General features: G+C 36.4%; 3 protein-coding genes across 3 annotated transcripts in view; 2 read left to right on the forward strand and 1 right to left on the reverse strand.

Moving 5' to 3' along the window:
- Nucleotides 1–1,716: 1,716 nt before the first annotated feature.
- LOC144629565 (uncharacterized) overlaps nucleotides 1,717–20,314 on the reverse strand; it is a 53,762-nt gene continuing 35,164 nt past the window's right edge. Inside the window, exons 4-5 of the mRNA XM_078487806.1 lie at nucleotides 2,473–2,584; nucleotides 1,717–1,895 (exon numbers count right to left, since the gene is read on the reverse strand). Coding sequence (XP_078343932.1) covers nucleotides 2,577–2,584 — 8 coding nt within the window. The 3' untranslated portion in view covers nucleotides 1,717–1,895; nucleotides 2,473–2,576. The remainder of the gene's footprint in view (nucleotides 1,896–2,472; nucleotides 2,585–20,314) is intronic.
- LOC144629549 (uncharacterized) lies at nucleotides 6,857–12,293 on the forward strand. Its single transcript, XM_078487786.1, has 7 exons — nucleotides 6,857–7,540; nucleotides 8,334–8,575; nucleotides 9,686–9,821; nucleotides 10,243–10,370; nucleotides 10,471–10,614; nucleotides 11,034–11,157; nucleotides 11,970–12,293. The coding sequence occupies exons 1-7, from the start codon at nucleotides 7,261–7,263 to the stop codon at nucleotides 12,182–12,184; spliced, it is 1,269 nt and encodes a 422-aa protein (XP_078343912.1). The 5' UTR covers nucleotides 6,857–7,260; the 3' UTR covers nucleotides 12,185–12,293.
- Nucleotides 13,462–16,813, forward strand: LOC144630812 (uncharacterized). The gene is made up of 5 exons (XM_078489176.1): nucleotides 13,462–13,753; nucleotides 14,350–14,447; nucleotides 14,860–14,899; nucleotides 15,689–15,801; nucleotides 16,735–16,813. The coding sequence occupies exons 1-5, from the start codon at nucleotides 13,715–13,717 to the stop codon at nucleotides 16,811–16,813; spliced, it is 369 nt and encodes a 122-aa protein (XP_078345302.1). The 5' UTR covers nucleotides 13,462–13,714.

Raw genomic sequence — 20,314 nt, forward strand, 5'->3', positions numbered from 1 at the left:
GCACTTGACAAACCTCAGGTCATATATTCGGGAATTTGAAAAAAAAATGCATGAGGCATGAAACGTAATCAGAAAAAAACGACTCAATGGCTAACAACAACAAAAGAATTGAAACCATATACATGTTTTGCAATCTGAAGAAGATAATTCCAATATATTTGTCCAGCACCAACGAAGAGGGCGACTCTAAACGGGTTCATGTTGACACACGCTGACACACGCATTCAAGTCCGTCGAGGCAGCAATATTGGCAAGGAGTTTACATTTGTTTTCGTACTGGAAAGTACTAATTGATTTTTAATTTATTCTTTATTCCCTTGTCAGTAAAATTGTCCTTGTTTTGTTGCGCACGTTACCACATTATTTGAGAAAACTTTTATAAATTACCATAAAGAGTGTTGACATACCTTTATTTTCGGTTCATGGTACGTGTAAACATACACGTCGGCGTGTTCGCCAGGTGGGTAACGTCACGAACCAAAAGAAGGTCTGTTTAAGCACGTAAAAATAGTTTAACATTTTTTAGGTCGTTCATGCCGTGGAACACGCAATGAATGTGATATGTGGACAGAGGTTGAAGACTGTGGACATATACTAAGGGTTTGACAAAACCTCAAAACCCACAAAAGGACGAAATAGCCCAAAAGGACAACAGAAAATAAGCAAAGTGAGTTAAAATAATGCGGGAGCTAAGTGCTCAACAAAATAAAATGTTACCTTATTTTTAATTTAGGTGGCAATAGCCTGACACACAAACCCCTGACATTCAACAGCTGGGCAAAAAGAATGGTAGGCCCACAACTAGTGCTGACATGCTATCTTTGGGCTTTCAAAGTGTCTTTAATCTTACTTAAAACAAGTTACATTGTAAATGAATGTCTGCTAATCAGTCGATCGGCGAGAATAGTCTCTGCGGCATAATAACTTTTAGCAGCAGGTGGGGTGCCTGTGGAGATGGAGGGGCTGTGGGAGGAGCACCGCTACCTCTTTCACTAGCCTGACCTGTAGTTCCATCGTTTTTTTTCCTTTTTGTGGTAGATGTTTCTGGTCGTTTTGCATGATCGTGAAAGTCAGGGTTAACTCCTCCTCACTAGAATCACCCCCCCCCCCAGAGTGTAACATTCTTCATAGAATCTGGGTGACTAAAAAATTACCACTTCTTTGTTTCATAAAACTAATCCAATTAAAACTAATCCAAGATGGCTATGGCCATCCAATCATTTACCTTTTAATGATTTTTTCAATGATTAACTATTTGCTATTCCAACCTAGCCCCTGCTAGTATTTCAAACTGTTGCTTGTCTCCCTTTAGAAGGGTTTACATCAGCAGCGTTCAACTTTACCAATATTATATCAAACCCAAGAAAACAATGAAAATTAGCCATTAAATGAACGAGCTTGTTCATGAGCCCTTGGATTAAAAATAGCTCATGGCTTGATATAACTAGCATTTCTTATTTTTTACTTGGTTCGGTTTTTATTAGGCGAATATATCCAAAACCACCACCAATTGCATTCTGTCTGAAAAGCTTGGCAGGGCTGTACTAGGGATTTTTTGTCTGCGGGGGCAAGATTTCCTGGCGGGGGCAAACTGGGTTTTTTTAGTTTAGTTTTTCTTTTTTTTATTTAGTATTCTTAGGTTTTTAGTTTTCCTGGCAGGGGCAACTGCTCCCCGCCCCTACTCCCCTGCACCCCCACCGCCATCGCCCGCCACTGCCCGTACCGACCGCAGGGTCCATGGCACTGGATTCTGCTATCTCCAAATGCTGCCGGGGTGATGTATGTGGGAGTGTGTGAGTATTGTTTCAGAGCTCGCATGTGGCCCGCGTGACGAGAGAATCCGGCTGGGCACGCTCCTTTAGCCAGAATACAGTAATGACCAGGAGGCCATTGACCTGTGATAAAAAGATATTTGCACCTTTAGATGCTATAAATTTAAAGATAGAGACTGTACGGACAGTTTCTCGAGTTTCACACATTAGGCGATCATCAGTATTCCGCTCCGCATGTATTAATTTTGCATCGAGTACTTGTATTCTTCTGATTCTTTGATTGCACCTTTAGATAAAAATTGTATGCCCCTTGAGATGTTAAACGAGTGAAGTGGCTCGATCGGGTGATGATAATGTTCGTTCTGTGGCATAGGTATGGACAAAAGAAAAATATTGTTAAGTTATTTTCTCTTGGTATGGTAAAGGATGCTTTTCCATTACATACCGCGCAATTCCGTTCAAAGGTTTGTCACTCAGAGGCTTCCATCTGCAATAGCCCAATGTCGATATTTTAAAATCAGCCAAAAATAGACATCACTACGAGGCCTGGGAATAATCCCCACAAACTCTAAGTTATGCCCGGAACCCGACTGAGGTCTATCGTTTATGCTGAAATTTAATAAATCGAAATTGGGCCTTTGCGAATTTACACTTGCGCTTGACTAGCTCAATACGATTCTTTTAAAATGCTTCAACTTACCAATGGCCTGTTGCAAGTCTTGTTTAGTCTTTTCTAGGTCGTTCTTGACGCTTTGCAACATCGAAGCCTGGCTCTTAAGATAGCTTGCTAATGCAGGCAAGCATTCAGGTACCTGTTAAAAAGGGAAGAAAGATAAGGATTTCATACAGGGGTTCCTTTTATTTTTTGTTTGAAATCAAACTGCTTTGAAAGTTTGATGATAGAAGGGTTCTTTATACGTTTTAATGGTTTTTTTTACGGTACTTGGTGGCCTTGTATAGTAGCGAATAATATGCGATGCTAATTTAACAACAAAGCTATATAGTCATCCATTTATTTTTTCCAAGAAGGCCTGTTAATTTTTGGGCGATGAAACGACTTATGATCCCTACAAACCGTAAATATACAAGCGAGAGCTTCCACGTAGAATATCAAGGTAACGAAAATTACAAGCTTTTTGGCAAAAACAGCAATTTACTCAGATAAGAATTCTGTCCCTTACTATCAAACAGGATATCATACTTACTTGGGCTTCAGTTGGATTAACCAAGAAGTAAACCAAGACGGCGAAGTGGAAAATCAACTTCATGATATCTCAACTGAGGAAATTTGAATCAAACGAACTTGCATTGGCAGAGTTGAACACCAAATGACCCACCCAAGTAGCTAAGCTGAAGTATATATTCTATGCATATTATATGTTGCACTTGACAATTTATCGGGTCCTATATTCGGGAATTTATAAAATTTCACGATGTAAAAGAACTCGAGAAAAAAAGACTTGAGGGCTTGATTTGATCAACGTACAAAAAATTGAAACAGCTTATTTTGGCTTTTAAAGAATATATTTCCAATATATAAATATGTCCTGCACCGAAAGAAGACGAGTAACGGTAAACTATGATATTTATTGGCTTTGCGTCTTTGATATTCTAAGTCAATTTGTTTGAGTAATATCTCGGGGATATCAGTTTGTTGAGAATTGAACAAACAACTTTTCGTTTAATCTCCGCATTTTAGTTCTACTAAAGCAAAAGAGGTACACAACAATCGTCATCGGAAAATTAGTTCCAACGCTATCGTATTGCATCCAAATACAAATTTACAGAGAAGCGTTTACGTTCGTGATCGAAACACGTTGTTCATATTGTTTATTGACCTCTATTTACTCTTCGTTTTCTCACCATCAGATAAGGTATGATAAGATCGGATCTACTTAACGCCCATACATAATTAGCAAATCACAAGCAAAGCTCACGCTCAACGGTCGGCCTCTTCCAAAAATAGCACATAACTCTAGGCACTTGCATATTATGCTAGTAAAAGTGGCATTAAATGTCCTAGAAAAGCTCGTTTTTTTGCCCCAAAATGCTGAAATTATGCTCATTTCTCAAAAATATGCTCTTTTGGTTTGAAAAATATATACACGTGTTTGTTTTTACTGGATAACAAAAGGTTAGCTGTTTGTTCATCTGTCCTTTACACGTATTATTTAACACAACGTTAGCCAGCTGTATTTACATCGCTCTTGAGCTATTTCTGCTGGAGGTGGCCTATTTTCTGCGTCGCGACTTCCTTCTTTTTCCAGTTAAGTTTGTGACAATGGCTGTAGCTGACGCCATTTTGTTGTTTTGATTTTGAGCAAGGACTGGGTAACACCTTGAAAATTAACCGCTGACCAGCTAGGCCATCTTCCAAGTTACAACTACTACACACATTTTTGTGGTAAACAACGAACTTAAAAGTTCTTTTGTGGTAGTTGCAACTTGATAGAGTTTGACATTAGTTAAAGTCAAAACCAAATGGCACAAAATATAAACGAACAGCCTAACTAAGAGGTTACATTAGCAACATTCACCCTACAAACTACGATTGTCCATCTCCGCGCGGTTCATGTTTGGAAAGCCTCCTAATATGACAGGAACTCTACCACCAGGTATAGAATCACTAATATCTCGTTTCTCTAAGAACACACCCACAGAGACACCAATGACAAACCTAACAGGCTCTAAATCGGTACCCCTTCGTAATAAAATAAATAATAACGAATATTTAAACAGGATGGCCCTTATTATCTTTACATATGTGATCAAATATTTTACCTGGAAATTTCCATTTACCTTGTGACTTAAAACATAAGAAAAGTTACATGGAAATTTTTGATGTACCTTGTTACTTAACAAATTAAAGAAAAGGTACATGGAATTTTTCCATGTACTTTTACACAGCAGAGATTAAAAGATACATGGACATTTCCATGTACCTTTACACAGGACAGATTGAGAGGTTAATGGGAATTTGCATGTACGTTTACAAAGCACAAAGTAAAAACGTACATGGAAATTCACATGCATTTACCTTTATGCAACACAGATTAAAAGGTAAATGGAAATTATTATTTTTCTTTATGCAGCACTCATCAAAAGGTACATGGACATTCCCATGTACCTTTACAAAGCACAAAGTAAAAACGTACATGGAAATTCCCACGCATTTACATTTATGCAACATCTGAATGAAAAAGGTCTACAAAGACGTTATATATGGAAGGATGCTCATGAGCAAGGTTGCTTGAGGACCACGCTTCCATAACGAGAAGTCCCGCTAGTACTTGGAATCTTGTTTCACACAGTTATGCGATCTCTCAGTTCGACTCGTCTTATTTCACGCGTAGCAGCTTGCCAGCTTAAAAAAATATTTTTTTATCTGCTATTTTCCCCTTTTATGCAGGCTTATTTACAGGAAGTTACTTAATTGACTTAAATAAGATCTAACACACGGCTTTTGGTGCGAAATATGGTGAACAGAAGCAATGGACGACATATTCTATGAGTCGGCAAAACGTAAGAAGTAATTTGAAAAGCATCAGTGGGCTTTATTGGTTAGCAGAGAGAATAGATAATTAGCGAGGAGTTGGGGAAGATTTAGGAGTTGTAAAATGCAGTGAAATACGCTCAATGATTCTGTCTAAATAATATACAACTAAAACATAATTTAACTGGCAAAAAAGTCGTAACCGAACTATTATTGTAGCCCTCGCCCTGATGTCAACTGTATTTACAAAAGGAACAAACCCAAAAAATAATTTAAAGATCGCTACCATATTAAAAATAAAGAAACAATACAATATAGCGTACAATGTTCAAGTTATATTACATTACAAATACATGAGTTACTAGTTTTCCAACTAACAAAAATGTACATTGCATAAAAGGCCATGACATACCAATTTTTCTTCAACGTCTACGGCAAGGCAACCAGACTTCAAACTCGAGTCACTGCTTAAAAGGTAGTAGAAGTATAACTGATGTAAACAAGTGAACATAAATAATTAATATTCATATGAAGTCATGTGCTATATTTAAACAAGTTATCCAAGAGCGCTTTCAAGTGTATGGGCGCTAAAATAGATCTGATCTGACCATACCAATCTGATGTAGAGGGAAGACGGAAACTGAAAGCGGATAATACGAGCAATGTGTTTTGATCATGAATGTTAAGGTTTTCAGTAGATATGTATTTAGTAGATGCAATACGATTATGTTGAGAATATTTTTTTGGGATGGCGCTTGAGATGTACCTTATTGCTTCAGTAGAACCAAAATACAGTAAATTTAACGAAAAATCGCTTATTCCATTCTCAACAAATTGCAATTCTCAAGATATTACTCCTACAGATTTGACTTTGAATATTAAAGAAGGTCAACCATAAAAATTCTCATTTTGTCTTTTATTGTCTTTTTTAGGGCTAGACATACATACTTACATGTATCCACGGGTTTGGCAGTAGGAAAAGATCATATACATGGACGGATAGCGGCTACCAAAGGCGCCTGACATGCTGATGTCCGATTTTGTCCCTTAACGCTAACTCTAATTGTGAAGCGCATTGGGCTCTGTAAATGCGCTATATAAGTAGAGAATAACACATGGTTGCGCGGAGATATGAAATTTATCTTCGAGTGTTCAACTCGATTTGAACACGAGAAGAGAAATTTCATATCCCCATATCTCCGAAAATTCCCGAAGTTTGCCGAGTATAACCGAAGATTGCCGAGGAAGATCCGAAGATGTTTCGACTAAATATTGAAAAACTTTGACTCATTCACCATTGAAACACGGCAAACTTGTCAGCACGTGATTGGTGATATCAAACACACGTGGAGGCAGCGTGGCCGAGTGTTAGAGCGCCGGCAATTGGGCCCGCTTTTTTTTTTTTCTTTAACCGGCCCCCCCCGTTTTTTTTTTTTTTTTTTTTTTTTTTTTTACCCCCCCCCCCAACCCTAAAAACAAAACAAAAAAAAAAATTTTTTACGTAAAAAATATCGTAATTTTACACACGTTGAGATAATAATTTCCCCGGTGGTCAAAATCCCAATAAAAAACCGCAGTTTATATAATAAGAACCATTATCATCATATCGGAATTATCTTTCTTTAGATAAATTGTTTACATGTTTTTTGTTTAAACAAATCCTAAGTCGTATTTTCTGATTTAGTTTTATAAATCGTGTATTTGTTTTCAAATTCCCGAATATAGGACCTGACGTTTGTCAAGTGCCTCATCATGTCTGCCGCCCTAATAAACCTTCAGGTGCCAATATAATAAGGAAGTTAGCTGAAGCCTCCTGTTGGTTCAATACTTTTGCAAAAGGGAGTTGTAAAAGGTTTCTTTGAAGACGTGACGACTACTTGAAGCGAAATACCTGTTTCGTTTTTTCAGCGATAGAATTTGAAGAGTACGATTCGAGTGGGCTTTACGAAAATATATCTCTTTCACTTACCGTCGGATTACAAAGAAAGAAAACTAATGGATACATTTTCTGCGACATTCATGTTCTTCGTGATGTCAATCACGGGCTACAGTTTGGCCGAGTTCGTTAGAATTTATCGTGATAGCGCATTTCAGTATGATGACTTCCTGCTGCCATCTTCTCTGTGTCCTGGTGGCCAGCCAAAATGCAGCCAATTTAACGGCTCTAATATTTCTTCATGCCGGTGTGGATGCAATGAAATGGAAAGCCAGACGTCGGCCTTCTTCGAGCCGAGATATGGTTGTACTAAAGTCAGCAGTGTTCGTCAGCAAGCAGGTATGACCGTCATTTCTCGATAGTTTGTTTGTTAGTATCGTGGCTTCTGATCGATCCCACCTACCAGATCATCTACCAACAGGCTTAACGCGGTAAAGTTGGATTTTTTTTGGTTTTTTTTTTTTAGATGCTGATTTTCAGAATTTCCATTTTCAGGTAAACGAGTGTTTTTCTTGTTGCAAGCATGCACTGTCGAATTCACGCGTTACGTTGTAAACATTAGCGACCTTCAGATTTGACTACGAGTACGAGATCGAGTAAGAGTACGACTTTGGAATTTCGTCACCTTTATATCCCCAAACTATAACTCTTCCCTGTTGTTGACTAACACATAAATAAACGTTAGGAATAAGATTGGTGTGATAAGTGATCATAGGAGGCACACGAATTTAGTTTGAAAACTCGTACTCGTACTCAATCTCGTACTCGTAGTCCAATCTGAAAGTCGCTATTGGTTCTTGAAAATCTGCGCTACGGAACTCTAAGCGGATGTTCGATGACGTTCCAACATGAGATGAAATATTTTCATTCCGTGTAAAAATAGACAGGGTGCAGTAGTGATATATTTTTCTTTTTTTACACTTTTTTATTGTAGTGTTAGTATATATTGTGTTGGTTTTTTTTCATTCATTTATTAGTCAATGGCTGCAGACTTGCAGTCGAAGGCGTTTTTTAGCAAATTGAGTAGTTACTAACCGAACCGGAAGACGTTTTAAAATATTGCATGGGAAATATTTCTCGTACTTGCGATTTGTCAATGTAACTTTTGATCAGCTTGTGTATTTTTCCACAGGCTGCCAGTTGCTTTTTTCAGGTGAAACCGTATATGAACGTTTGACGTATTTCCCATCTCTTTCTGTTCGTGAGAAAAATGTAAGCGTCCCTGCCAACCAGAGGTGCAGCTTCTTCTATGGAAAACAATTCCATGTGCAGTACCTCGATTGTACTGGATCCTGGAGATCAATAACACAGCAAAGTGTGCTGGATACTTTAGAGTTGACTCCTGGTTGGTCAACAACTCATCTAAAGATTAGGGTAAGTCTTGGCGACAGGAAAGGGAACCCAGCTGGGACAGAGAGAGGAGGGGTTAGTAGAGGGAGGTACTAGGAGCTCCTATAAAAAAACTCTACTCTAGATGAGGTCAGAGTTTTGCATTTATGGCGGGATCCCAGTTCAGAACCTCATATCATGAGGTTGAAAGGCGTTTTTTTTCGTTCAGTGTTAAGTTAGTGTATTATGGACAGTTTTCGCGTTAGTTTTAGCAATGCATGGCAAGATAGAAGCGCATGTGATTTAGTCGCCATGGAACTGGACCATTTTAACCTGGTTTTAATAGGAAAAATATTTTAGGCTTGGACTGACCCTTTTACTCCCGAAATCAAGGGCTGTATGGATTAACGTAATCATGAGTCTAAATAATAAAGGCCAGAGCTTGAAAATTCAAATAACAACTACAAAGCAGTACCTCACTATGGTACTGTTTATTTTACTGTACAAAGTGGTTGTTTTTGTCGTTTTATTTTATTTATTTTTTTTTTGGTTTTGGTTTTTTGTTTTGTTTTTTGTTTTGTTTTGTTTTTGTTTTTTTGAATTTTTAGGTACGCCTTTGTGTGGGACCTTCAGATATCACTTTTGAACCATTTAGAATTTTGCTTCCTTTGTAGATCCATTTTAAAGGGCACAGTGGAATGCACGATACATTTATTTTTTCGAGTAAATACTCGATTTCGAGTCCGTACAGATCTATGGCATAGTAGGCAGAAAACGTTCCAAAACAACTGCAATACAAAGGGTCAAACACCCTTACGTTACTCTACAAGATGATATAATTTGTGTTGGCGGCTGTGACGTCATACGTCGTCACAGCAAATTTAAGGTGGCTCTGAAACCGCTCCCAGGAAAATATTTAACTTTGCAAAACTTGGTCTTACATGGTGTTCTTTTTTTTCTGTTTTTTTTTTTTTTTTTTTTTTTTTTTTTTAGCTAGAAAATTTACGAGGTTTTCGTCTATAATATCCAAGTGTCTGTATTAAGCGGGATTCTGTTAAGAAGGGTTTCGAAATCTGAGTCAAGTAACTATCTTTTAAAGAATTACGAAAAGGGGTAAAACGGTAAATGGATGGCTTATTCTATGTTCTCTTTCAGATCAAAGGTGGCTCAACAATGTTTCAGACCATTAGCGCTGGTCGTCTCGTTAGAGTCGCCATACAGTGTCAAACGCTCAACAGGCTTTACAACACAAGCTCCTGCGTCGTGTTCCAAGTTAACGGGTATATTGAATGTAAGAACTTAACTGAAAAGAATACAAGTTGTTAAATAAACTAAATGGTTGTGTATAGTTATTAAGAGGGTTCTATAAAAAAGATATAGCGCTGTGGAAATTTCTATGTACCTTGTGACTTAACATGTAAAAAAACAGTTGATGGAAATTTGTATGTAACTTGTGACTTAACATCTGAGAAACAGTACATGGAAATTTCTATGTAACTGGCGAAGAGGATTGGTGGTTTTTTTTGTTTTTCTTAACACGTGAGAAGAGCTACACTAAAGATAAAAAGGTAAATGGAAATTTTCATTCTCCTTTATGCAACACTTATATCTCGTTCGAATTAAATTTAATGAATTAACTTCTCGTTAAAAAAAGATAAGCTTCTTTCAAATAAACGAGGAGCTGCTTTCATACCACGTTATTCTTTTTTAAGGTCCGTATCCCCAGTCGACTCTATCACCAGGGTTAACCAAGGCGACATTGCCAACACTAGTTCCCCAGGTAACCGCGCCTTCAAAGAAACCAACAACAAGCCAAACTACGGAACAACCAACAACCACGGTATGTAAGTTAATATTTTGTTCAGTCATGGGTTAAATTAACCCAGACAATTTCGCTTACGTACCTAGTTATGATGAGCTTTTATTTATCTTTGTCTCAGGGCTACACCACCAAGCCTTTTGACAGTACAAAAATTATATCACCAGGTACAGAAAAATCGAGTTCAAACGCGGTTCATTTCACGAGAAGCACGCCCGAAGAGACACCAACGACAAACCAAACTCCAGAACAACCAACAACCCAGGTATGTAAGTTAATATTTTGTTAAACCATAAAATAAAATAATAAAGGGCAGCTTCAAGCCAAAGTGACTCATACTGCCGGAGTTTATCCCGGTTTCCTTAGCATTAAGCAGCTAGGAGTATTCCTACTCCCCCCTGGATGGGATGCTAGTCTATCGCAGGGTACCCCCGAGTATTATTTCGCCGGCACCTATTTATACACCTGGGCGGAGAGAGGCACTACGAGAGTAAATTGTCTTGCCCAATAACACAACACAGTGCCCTGGCCAGGTCTCGAACCCGGACCGCCTGATCCAATTTTAAGTGAAAAGTTTTGCACTCTGAACTTGACAATGCTGTCCTGAGGACGGCGAAACGTTGTTCGTTTCTACTTTCGCTAGTTTGCATTTTAAAACGAACTGTTTGTTTATCTTTGTCCCAGGGCCACACCACCAAGCCTCCTGAAAACACAAAAACTCTTTCACCGGGAACAGAAACATCGAATTCAAACGCTACTCATTCCATGATAAGCACGCCCGAAGAGACACCAACGACAAGCCTAAGAGGTTTTTAAACCTCTTTGTTATATGCTGTAATGGCAATACGTCGGGGGGGGTTTGGGGGGTTTAAACCCCCCCCCCCCCCCCCTAGATACCAGTCCACATGCTTCAAAGACATTTATTTCTATGCTGTCAAATATAATATGATGGTTTATAGTTAGTGTTTTTTTTTTTTGTTTTTTTTTTTTTTTAATTTTTTTTTTTTTTTTTTTTTTTTTTTTTTTTTTTTTTTTTTTTTTTTTTTAGGTTATAAAAGTACATAAAAACGATTGAGCACGCGACTCAAAGTAGAAAATAAATTATCTTGCATCTCACCACAAAAATACTAAGTTCTATTTAAAAAAGATTAAATGCTAGTGAAAATTCGGGCTTAAAATTAAATGCTTTTCAGTTATGTTTGGTTTTTCTGATACTTCAAGTTTTCGAAAGAAAACCCCTTTCTTTTGATATTATTGTTGAGATAGATAGTGGCAATCTTTCCAAAGTTATCAGCTCTACCTATATCAGTACAATCCCCAAAAATCAATTTCTGTTTCGTGTAAAACACTTACAACATGCAGCAAGCTCACTTTTTTTTAATACGCGGTGTAGCCTGAACTGCAAATTATTGATGTCTAACGACAACGGACGACAAGTCTGTTTTCAAGACATGAGCTTGGACCTTGAAATTGAATAAAAGCGTAAGTCAATTTTTTAATCTTAACTTTATACTTACAGTTACCTTTTATGGGTTACTCAAAAACAAAACAAGTCATTAAAATTAATTAATTAATTATTTAATTTATTTGTTTAATTATTCATTTATTTTTCAAATTTAGGTGGTTTGACACCTGTTCCACCTGAACGAAGAAATTTTAACAAAGACGTTGTATATGGAACTACCATTGCAGCTCTCGCCATGATTTCAATTATGTTTGTACTTTGCATAATATTAAGGCGCCGGAGACGTAAGTTAAAGCATCGACCATCACTTTATAATAATCGCCATTGTTATCATCATCATTGTTATCATCATCATAACAATAATATATAAACAAAAAATTTTCATGCAGATTTCCCATTTGCGACTTATAGCAACCGACTAAAGAATTCACCTATCTAGCTTCATTACAAAATTAATTACATATTTAAATATAAGATAAACTAAAAAAATAGTTTGTTTAGTGACGTTCTTGAGCTTCTTGTCTTCGTTACCTTTGTGGTTGCTTTACCTCCCTTACAACCAATTTATCGGAAAAATGATTATTTAAAATGATCAGGTAGCTTACAATTTATTGGCGCACTTGCCGCAGTTTCTGTAAACACTGATAAATATAATTCAATACATTTGTCGTGATTAACTAGCTTTTACTCTTCACACTCCTTAGGTCGAGAAGATCGGTGAGTTACATTGATGATAATTGAAAGTTTAATAATTATTGTATTGAGTAGTTTCTCGGGCAGCACTATTGAATTCACGACAGAAACTTTTTCCTTATTCTTTTCTCGTAAATGTAAAAGTATGTTTTCCAGAGGTTAAAGATAATATACATCAACATCATGTTACGGCTGTCGCCATGGAACTATTTCCTATCTTCTTCTTTTTTTATTAAAAACCCTTTTTCATATTTGCAGACGTAACTAACAACTTAGAAAAGGTTACTAGCAAACAACACGATGCTTGAAACAACACGTTACATTAACAGCTTACAAAACTTCCCTTACAATGAATTACAATATCTATTAACATTACATTACAATACTTACAAACACTACTTACTTAGTTACCTTCATACCTACCTACCTACCCACCCGGGGTGTTCTGACAAACCCACCCACCTACCTACCTACCTACCTACCTACCTACCTACCTACCTACCTACCCACCTACCTACCTACCTACCTACCTACCTACCCACCTACCTACCCACCTACCTACCTACCTACCTACCTACCTACCTACCTAACCACCCACCCACCCATCTACCTACCTACCTACCTACCTACCTACCCACCCACCCACCTACCTACCTACCTACCTAACCACCCACCCACCCATCTACCTACCTACCTACCTACCTACCTACCTACCTACCTACCTACCTACCCACCTACCTACCTACCTACCTACCCACCTACCTACCTACCTACCTACCTACCCACCTACCTACCCACCTACCTACCTACCTACCTACCTACCTACCTACCTAACCACCCACCCACCCATCTACCTACCTACCTACCTACCTACCTACCCACCCACCCACCTACCTACCTACCTACCTACCTACCTACCTACCTACCTACCTACCTACCTACCTAACCACCCACCCACCCATCTACCTACCTACCTACCTACCTACCTACCTACTTACTTACTTGCTTGCTTGCTTACTTACTTACCTACTTAGTTACTTACCTACTCATTACTAACTTTAGTAGGGCTACCAGTGTTATTTTCCGGTATTGTCAAACTAGACTGTCGCTTTAATGTGCTCCCTTAGTAAGTAATAATTTTCATCGACATTTTCAAATCAAAATGATCTGCCTGTAGCTGATACTGAATTTATTATTATATTCTAGAATGGATGTTATCGCTGTCGGGGAAAGATGGCCTCAAATTGTAAGTACAAAATTGATACATTATCTACCTATGACATAAAATCAGACTGCTTTGTCAATAAGCCTTATCCCTATATCATCAATTGGTAAAAGTGCCCGACTACTTACTTTTAAAGTTTTGGCATCTCATCGCAATTTGCCGAAAGACCCAAAAAAGATCCAAGAAAATGCATCCAGAAACGTGACAAACTGTCACTAAAAATGTAACCGAAAAACTAAAATTTTGGATAAAGCAGTCTTTTAAAACAAAGTTTAAAAATGTAAATGTAAATGTAATTATTTACCCACGTGACACGGAAGAGCTAGGACTCGTAAGAGTTCGTTCCAATGTTGTTGTTTTTTTTGGAGGGGGGAAACGGAGAAGGAGAAAAGGGGGAAAAAAAAAAAAAGGGGGGGGGGGCCCCCCCCCCCCCCCCACAATTGACACCGCAAGAAACATTTGACACACCAAAGTGTGCCCCGATAAATTTTTGGAAGCTTTGTTTGAATGTTTTTGTTGTTATGTGTCTAATTGAACACTGCTTAGGGGCCTTTCCCCCCGACCCCTCCCCCTCACCCACAGTATTAAGTAAGTTTGATATTATCTTCCAAACTCAGAACGAGGGGATAGAGACTGAAAGAAGCAATGAAAACATTAACACAACTGGTGCAGGACAGAATATGGTCTTAGCTGAAGTTGCACACCAAGATAACAGGTAGTTTGTGTAGCTGTAATAGACCATTTTACAGTTGTCTGCTCAGTGACCTGGCCTTTGAATGGAAGTGAGGCTGAAGGTGACCTTGTTTTGATACAGACCTCACTGCTTTTGTTGTGTTAATCACGTTGTTCTGATGTTAACTAGTTTGCATTTACATAATAAAGCAGAAAGGTTTGTATCAATGCAAGGTCACCTCCAGCCTCACTACTATTCAAAGGCCTGGTCACTTGGCAGGCAACTGTAAAATGGACTATTGACAGACAAGATTCAAAGCAATATAAATAAATTAATTAATATAAATAAATTTTGTAACTACATGTTACATGTATACCATTAGTTTTATTGTTCAAATTTAAACTGGCTTTATGCTCTGCCTGTAGCTAATGCCGAATTTATTATATAATTCTAGACTGGATGTTATCGCTTTGGAGGAAAGGAGGCCACACATGGTAAGTACGATATTGAAACATTACCTACCAACGACATAAAATCTGACAGTTTTGTTTATAAGCCTTATTCTTATAACATTAATTGCTCAAAATGCACCCTGGGGCGTTGTTTACGCGAAATTTCTTTTAAATTTTTGGAAACTTTACACTATTTTCCAGTGGACCCAAAAATGATCCAATAAAATACACTTACGAAACGTAACAAATTCTCAATAAAATGTAACTGAAAAAACTAAAATTTTGGATAAAGCAGCCTTTTAAATTAAAGTCACGAAATAACAAACATTTGACACACCAAAATGTCCCTGATAAATTTAAGGAAACCTTTTTTTATTGAATGTTTTTGTAGCTATGCGACTATAATTGAGAACTGCTTAGGGGCCTTTTCCTCGACCTTTCCCTCTCACACACAGTATTAAAGGGACTATGTCACGGGGATTTCGCAGATTTTTGGTCTTAACTGTTCTAAAATAAGTGATAGGAAGCTTAATTTACCCATGAAAAACATCATCTTTGAACATTTAACTAAAGATATAATTTCTATTTGGGGATAAAAATCAAACTTCGGTTTTAAATATCGATTTTTGAAGGCGCGCGGAAACAACTTGAAAACGTTGGGTAACGTTTTCAAATTGCAATCCATTTCCATCTGAGCCATTGGCAGCCAAACGCGCTATTAAACAGTTTTTAATTAGTGCTTTAAAATAGCAATTGTAAATAAAAATGAACCATTATTTTAAAGTTTCCTACGACACAAATATAAAGTCTGATATTTTCTTCTAAACTCAGAACGAGAGGATGGAGACTGGAAGGAGTAATGGAAACATTAACACAATTACAACGGGCCATCGTGGTGCAGGGCAGAATATGAACTTAGCTGATGTTGCACAGCACGATGACGGGTAGCTTGTGTTGTTTTGATTGCCAGACAAACTTCAAAACAATTAACCTTATTCTAATTTTAAGGGGTGAATATAAGAATGCGACATTCTGATTGGTCAAGAAGCTCTGGTTTAGGAAGATATATTCACCTTCCTTATAGTCACCTTCCTTGAAGGTGAATATAGAATTTCAGAGCTTGGTTACTAAGCCACGCCATCTTTGCCATCCAGGCAAGTAAACATAGCAGCTTTTGCTGAATGAAATTTTCGTTCATTCAAAAGAAATCACTCAAAGTCCGGAGTATTCAAAACAGTTGGAAATTTGAAAATTGGCTACTGGGCTTTTGAACCGAAAATATTTTCAGAGATGATTCTCAAGGCATTAGAATTGGTGCTTAGGACGGTGGTTTTGGAGATCACAAGCGGCCACAAAAAAACTCAGTGGCAGATCAATTGACAAAAAATTATTCAGTTCTCTTCAGTTCAGAGCTTCTCGACTCATCACAAGAGGATTACACAATTGCTCAGAAGTCGCCAACGATGAAACAAAGGTACAAGATATCTGTCTTTTTCGTCTCGTTTTATTGCTTAAACTAAAGTGTAAATTCTGATTAACAATCGATGAATTTAACTTGTGTTTACACGTACTCAAGCGAGCACTTCTGTTTGTTGTTTCCGTGTTTTAGCTCTTTATTTTATAGTTCTTGGTATTCACCTCTTAAAATTGTCTTTGTAACTAAATGTTATACCGTTAGTTTCATTTTTCAAATTAAAACTGGCTTTTTATGACCGCAAAACAGCTTTTTTCTTTAGAAGGGCTACCAGCGTTATTTTCCTGTATTTTTACTTTTGACAGCTGTTGTACTCCCTTAGAAAGTAATGAATTCGCCCACATTTTCATATCAAAATGTTCTGCCTGTAGCTGATGCCGGATTTATTATTATTTTATTTTAGACTGTATCTAATTGCTGTGGGGGAAAACGGACCTCAAATGGTAAGTACAATATTCATACATTACCCACCTATGACATAAAATCAGACTGCTTTGCCAATAAGCCTTACAGTCAACTCTTTCTTAACGGACACCTCTATAAGACGGACACCTCCATAAGACGGACACCTGGTTATGGTCCCTGCCGTTTTTCAATCATTATACTGACAGAAAACTCTCTGTAAGACGGACAGCTCTCTAAGACGGACAACGGACACTTTGAAACTGCCAACGGACACGCACAAAAAGTTATTTTTTTAGTGAATAATACTTCAAAACTTGTTATCGACATATAGCATAGTAGGTCAGCGCCTTTAGAATACCAAACTTACCAAGAACAATCCGCTAAAACGCATTCCTTTTCTGCTTAAACTTATATATGGGCACCAAGATTTAGTTTTCTTTTTACAGTATTATCGTTTGTTATTAACAAACAAGTCGAATTTCTGATATAATTTTTGTTCCACTTAGTAGTAATGTACTACACTCTGGGGCAAAAATTTTTGCCACAGAGATTTAGTACATACTACTTCCAACACTGGATTCGAATTTTGGGCTGAAAATATGGATTCAAATTATGGGGCTGAAAATATGGATTCAAATTATGGGCTTAAAATATGGGGTTAAAACTGAACCAACACTGGATTCAAAAAAATGGATTCGAATTATGAAACTTATGATCAAATATAATTTAAAAAATTATATTTGTTCCTTAATAATTTATAGTCTGAGACAAGTCTGAAAACCATGCCTAGAAAAAACAAATGCTCTTATAGTTTAATTTAAAATTTTTGGAAACAGTGCGTTTGAATGAGATTGTCTTATATGGGTCCACTTGCTACCCAGACTGTACTCTTTTTTACATTGCTCACAAAACCATCGTGTATTTCGCATATAACGGGCTTTTGTGCGCCTTATAGCTTTCATTTTGTCTTCTTTGGTAAACCATCTCTGGTATTGGCCATTAACAATATTATCATTCCAAAACATCAATTGTTATATATTAATGACACAATATATTAATTTCTTATATCATTAATAGTGCGTTTAAAAATCTATATTACGTTTTCAATATAATATCTTTGTATTTTTATCAGATTCTTAAGCATATCTTTATATATAATAATATTTGATATAATACCAAGATCATTACAAATATTAACTAAGCTCTCTGATTGCTCCTTCTCACTCAATTGCGAAACAGGTATATTGTTTTTAATCCAATGTTTTTCTATGATATTCATCATTTCGACAAATTTTTCTTTAATATAATTTGATGCCATTATAATACTTTATTATACATTATTTTTTTAAACCTCTTTATAGCGCGTTTAAAACAAACATCGTGACATAATGAAAAACAAATGCTCTTATAGTTTAATTGAAAAATCTTGGATCTTAGTGCGTTTAAAAATCAAATCGCTCGCTCTGCTCAAACCCTAGGTCAAATTAATATCCATATGGATATGTTTCTATATTGGTATCTGATATGTATTTTATTGAGCGTTTGTCATATCCAAAGCTGTATACCTTTTCCTCATATTTGTTAACAATTTGTTTACTCTGTCTTGTTATCTTATTTTCATTTACTAATGTGAGTTCTTTGATATCGCCCTTAACCATCTTAATCATATTTGTGTGATTTAGTATTTGTGAATTTTCATGATTAAGGGAAAAACCTTTAATAACACATTTCTGTTTATTATCGCCATATATGAAACTGTAGTTTTTAGGGCCACCGCTTACGAAGGTTCCTTTTATAACCTCACCGTCTAACTCATCTGTTAAATCGCCTAGCATATCGCCTGTTTCTATTGTCTTACCATTCTGGGATTCAATATACACAATACTATCGGTATCAAAATATAACACCCTTTCATCTAAAAAGTCAAGTTTTTCATACAACATTAACCGTGCACTGCTGGTCGTAAAACATGCTACATAGATATTGGTATTATAGCTGTTATCAACAAACTGATCTTTATAAGTGTAGCTCATTTGCACCAGATCTTCATTTATGAAATTCATGTTTAAATTATCTATTGTGTCGTCGAGAACTACTTGATAAAATTCATTTATGTCAGTTACGTATTTACACTGATTCATGTTATTCCGTTGGCCAAATTTACCCCAAAGTGAGTTTAAACACATTTTTGCTATAGCTCGTAAACCTGAATTTTCATGTAATTCACCTAATTCAATGCCTAAATTCTTTTTAACTTTATTTCTAAAACTCATCTCGTCATTGTTATTTTTAAAATTATATTTTGTTGATTCAAGTTTTAGCTTCATGAATTTTTTTATATATCCTTTGAATAGATTATCGGATGACTTCTCAAAATGCCAAACCTCATATATTTTTATAATTTTATAGCCTTTTTCAATGGCCTTATTGACCTCATCGGTTGTCCATGTGCCTACAAATGCTCGTTCATTTTCAATATGGTGGCATTTTTCTTGTTGTTTTGTTTTCGCGCATGACAAACACAGAGGAAACATCAATTTTTCAGCCTTTTCACATTTGATTTTCTTAGGTAAAACAGGATGGTATAATTCTCTTGGGGCTAAAATTTTGCATTTTATGAATCCATACCATTTCTTATCGTATTTTTCTGGCGATATAATTTTTTCAGGATGACCAATGGGATATTTTTTGTAGAACTGGACAGTCGGGTACAAGGAGCAGAAATCAACATATTTACCATATTCACCTTCTTTGAATTTATACAATAATTTTGTAGCATTTGTTCGACCACCAAAGAAAGAATGTCTCGGGTTTAGTGGTCCAATCACTTCTCTATTCCAATCATTTTTATAATATTTTTGGAAACATTTATCATTTTTTAATTTGCATTCCCACATTTCGATAAGATTGTAACCAGCATCTGTTATTTTGTTATTTTTAACTTGTGTTTTATTATACAAAGTACCCATATCACATTGATTCTTATTATTGATTACATCAGGCTTGTAACAATCTTGACAGCCATGCCAGAAACAGCCTTGAAATTCATAAATAGTATTTGTAGATGCACAAAAACCATCTACTTTTAATTTGTTATTGTTGTATTTGATAACTTTTTCACCACCTTCCAAGGCATGTTGAATTTTAATTTTATTTTTATTACTTATGTAATCAAGCCATGCAATACTAACTGCACTATGGTTTTCTGTTTGAACAACATTATCAACCACAGCTATGGTATTTTTTGGCATATAATTCCCTCTGTAAATGGCCATACAAACCCCAGCTATTGTAATGTATTTTAGGGGGTCTATATTCTCTTGAGTTATGAAATCTTGTCTGAATTTTAAAATGCAGCGTCTTAATATATCGACATCTGACCTGCAGTATTCAATTAATTCTTTTTTGAAATCGAAAACATAATTTTCATTAACACGATCGTCATACCATTGTAAAAATTTCTGTCTATCATTGTTTTTCATTTGATTATACCCATAATGCTTCTTAGAAGGCATATTACCGATGTAGTTTTGATTACATTTTTTGTTAAAATAATGTGGGAAATACCCTTTTTTCAA

The sequence above is a fragment of the Oculina patagonica genome, chromosome 11, assembly GCF_052425735.1.
Source record: "Oculina patagonica isolate OP01 chromosome 11, crgOcupat, whole genome shotgun sequence".
In the NCBI taxonomy this organism is placed as follows: domain Eukaryota; kingdom Metazoa; phylum Cnidaria; class Anthozoa; order Scleractinia; family Oculinidae; genus Oculina; species Oculina patagonica.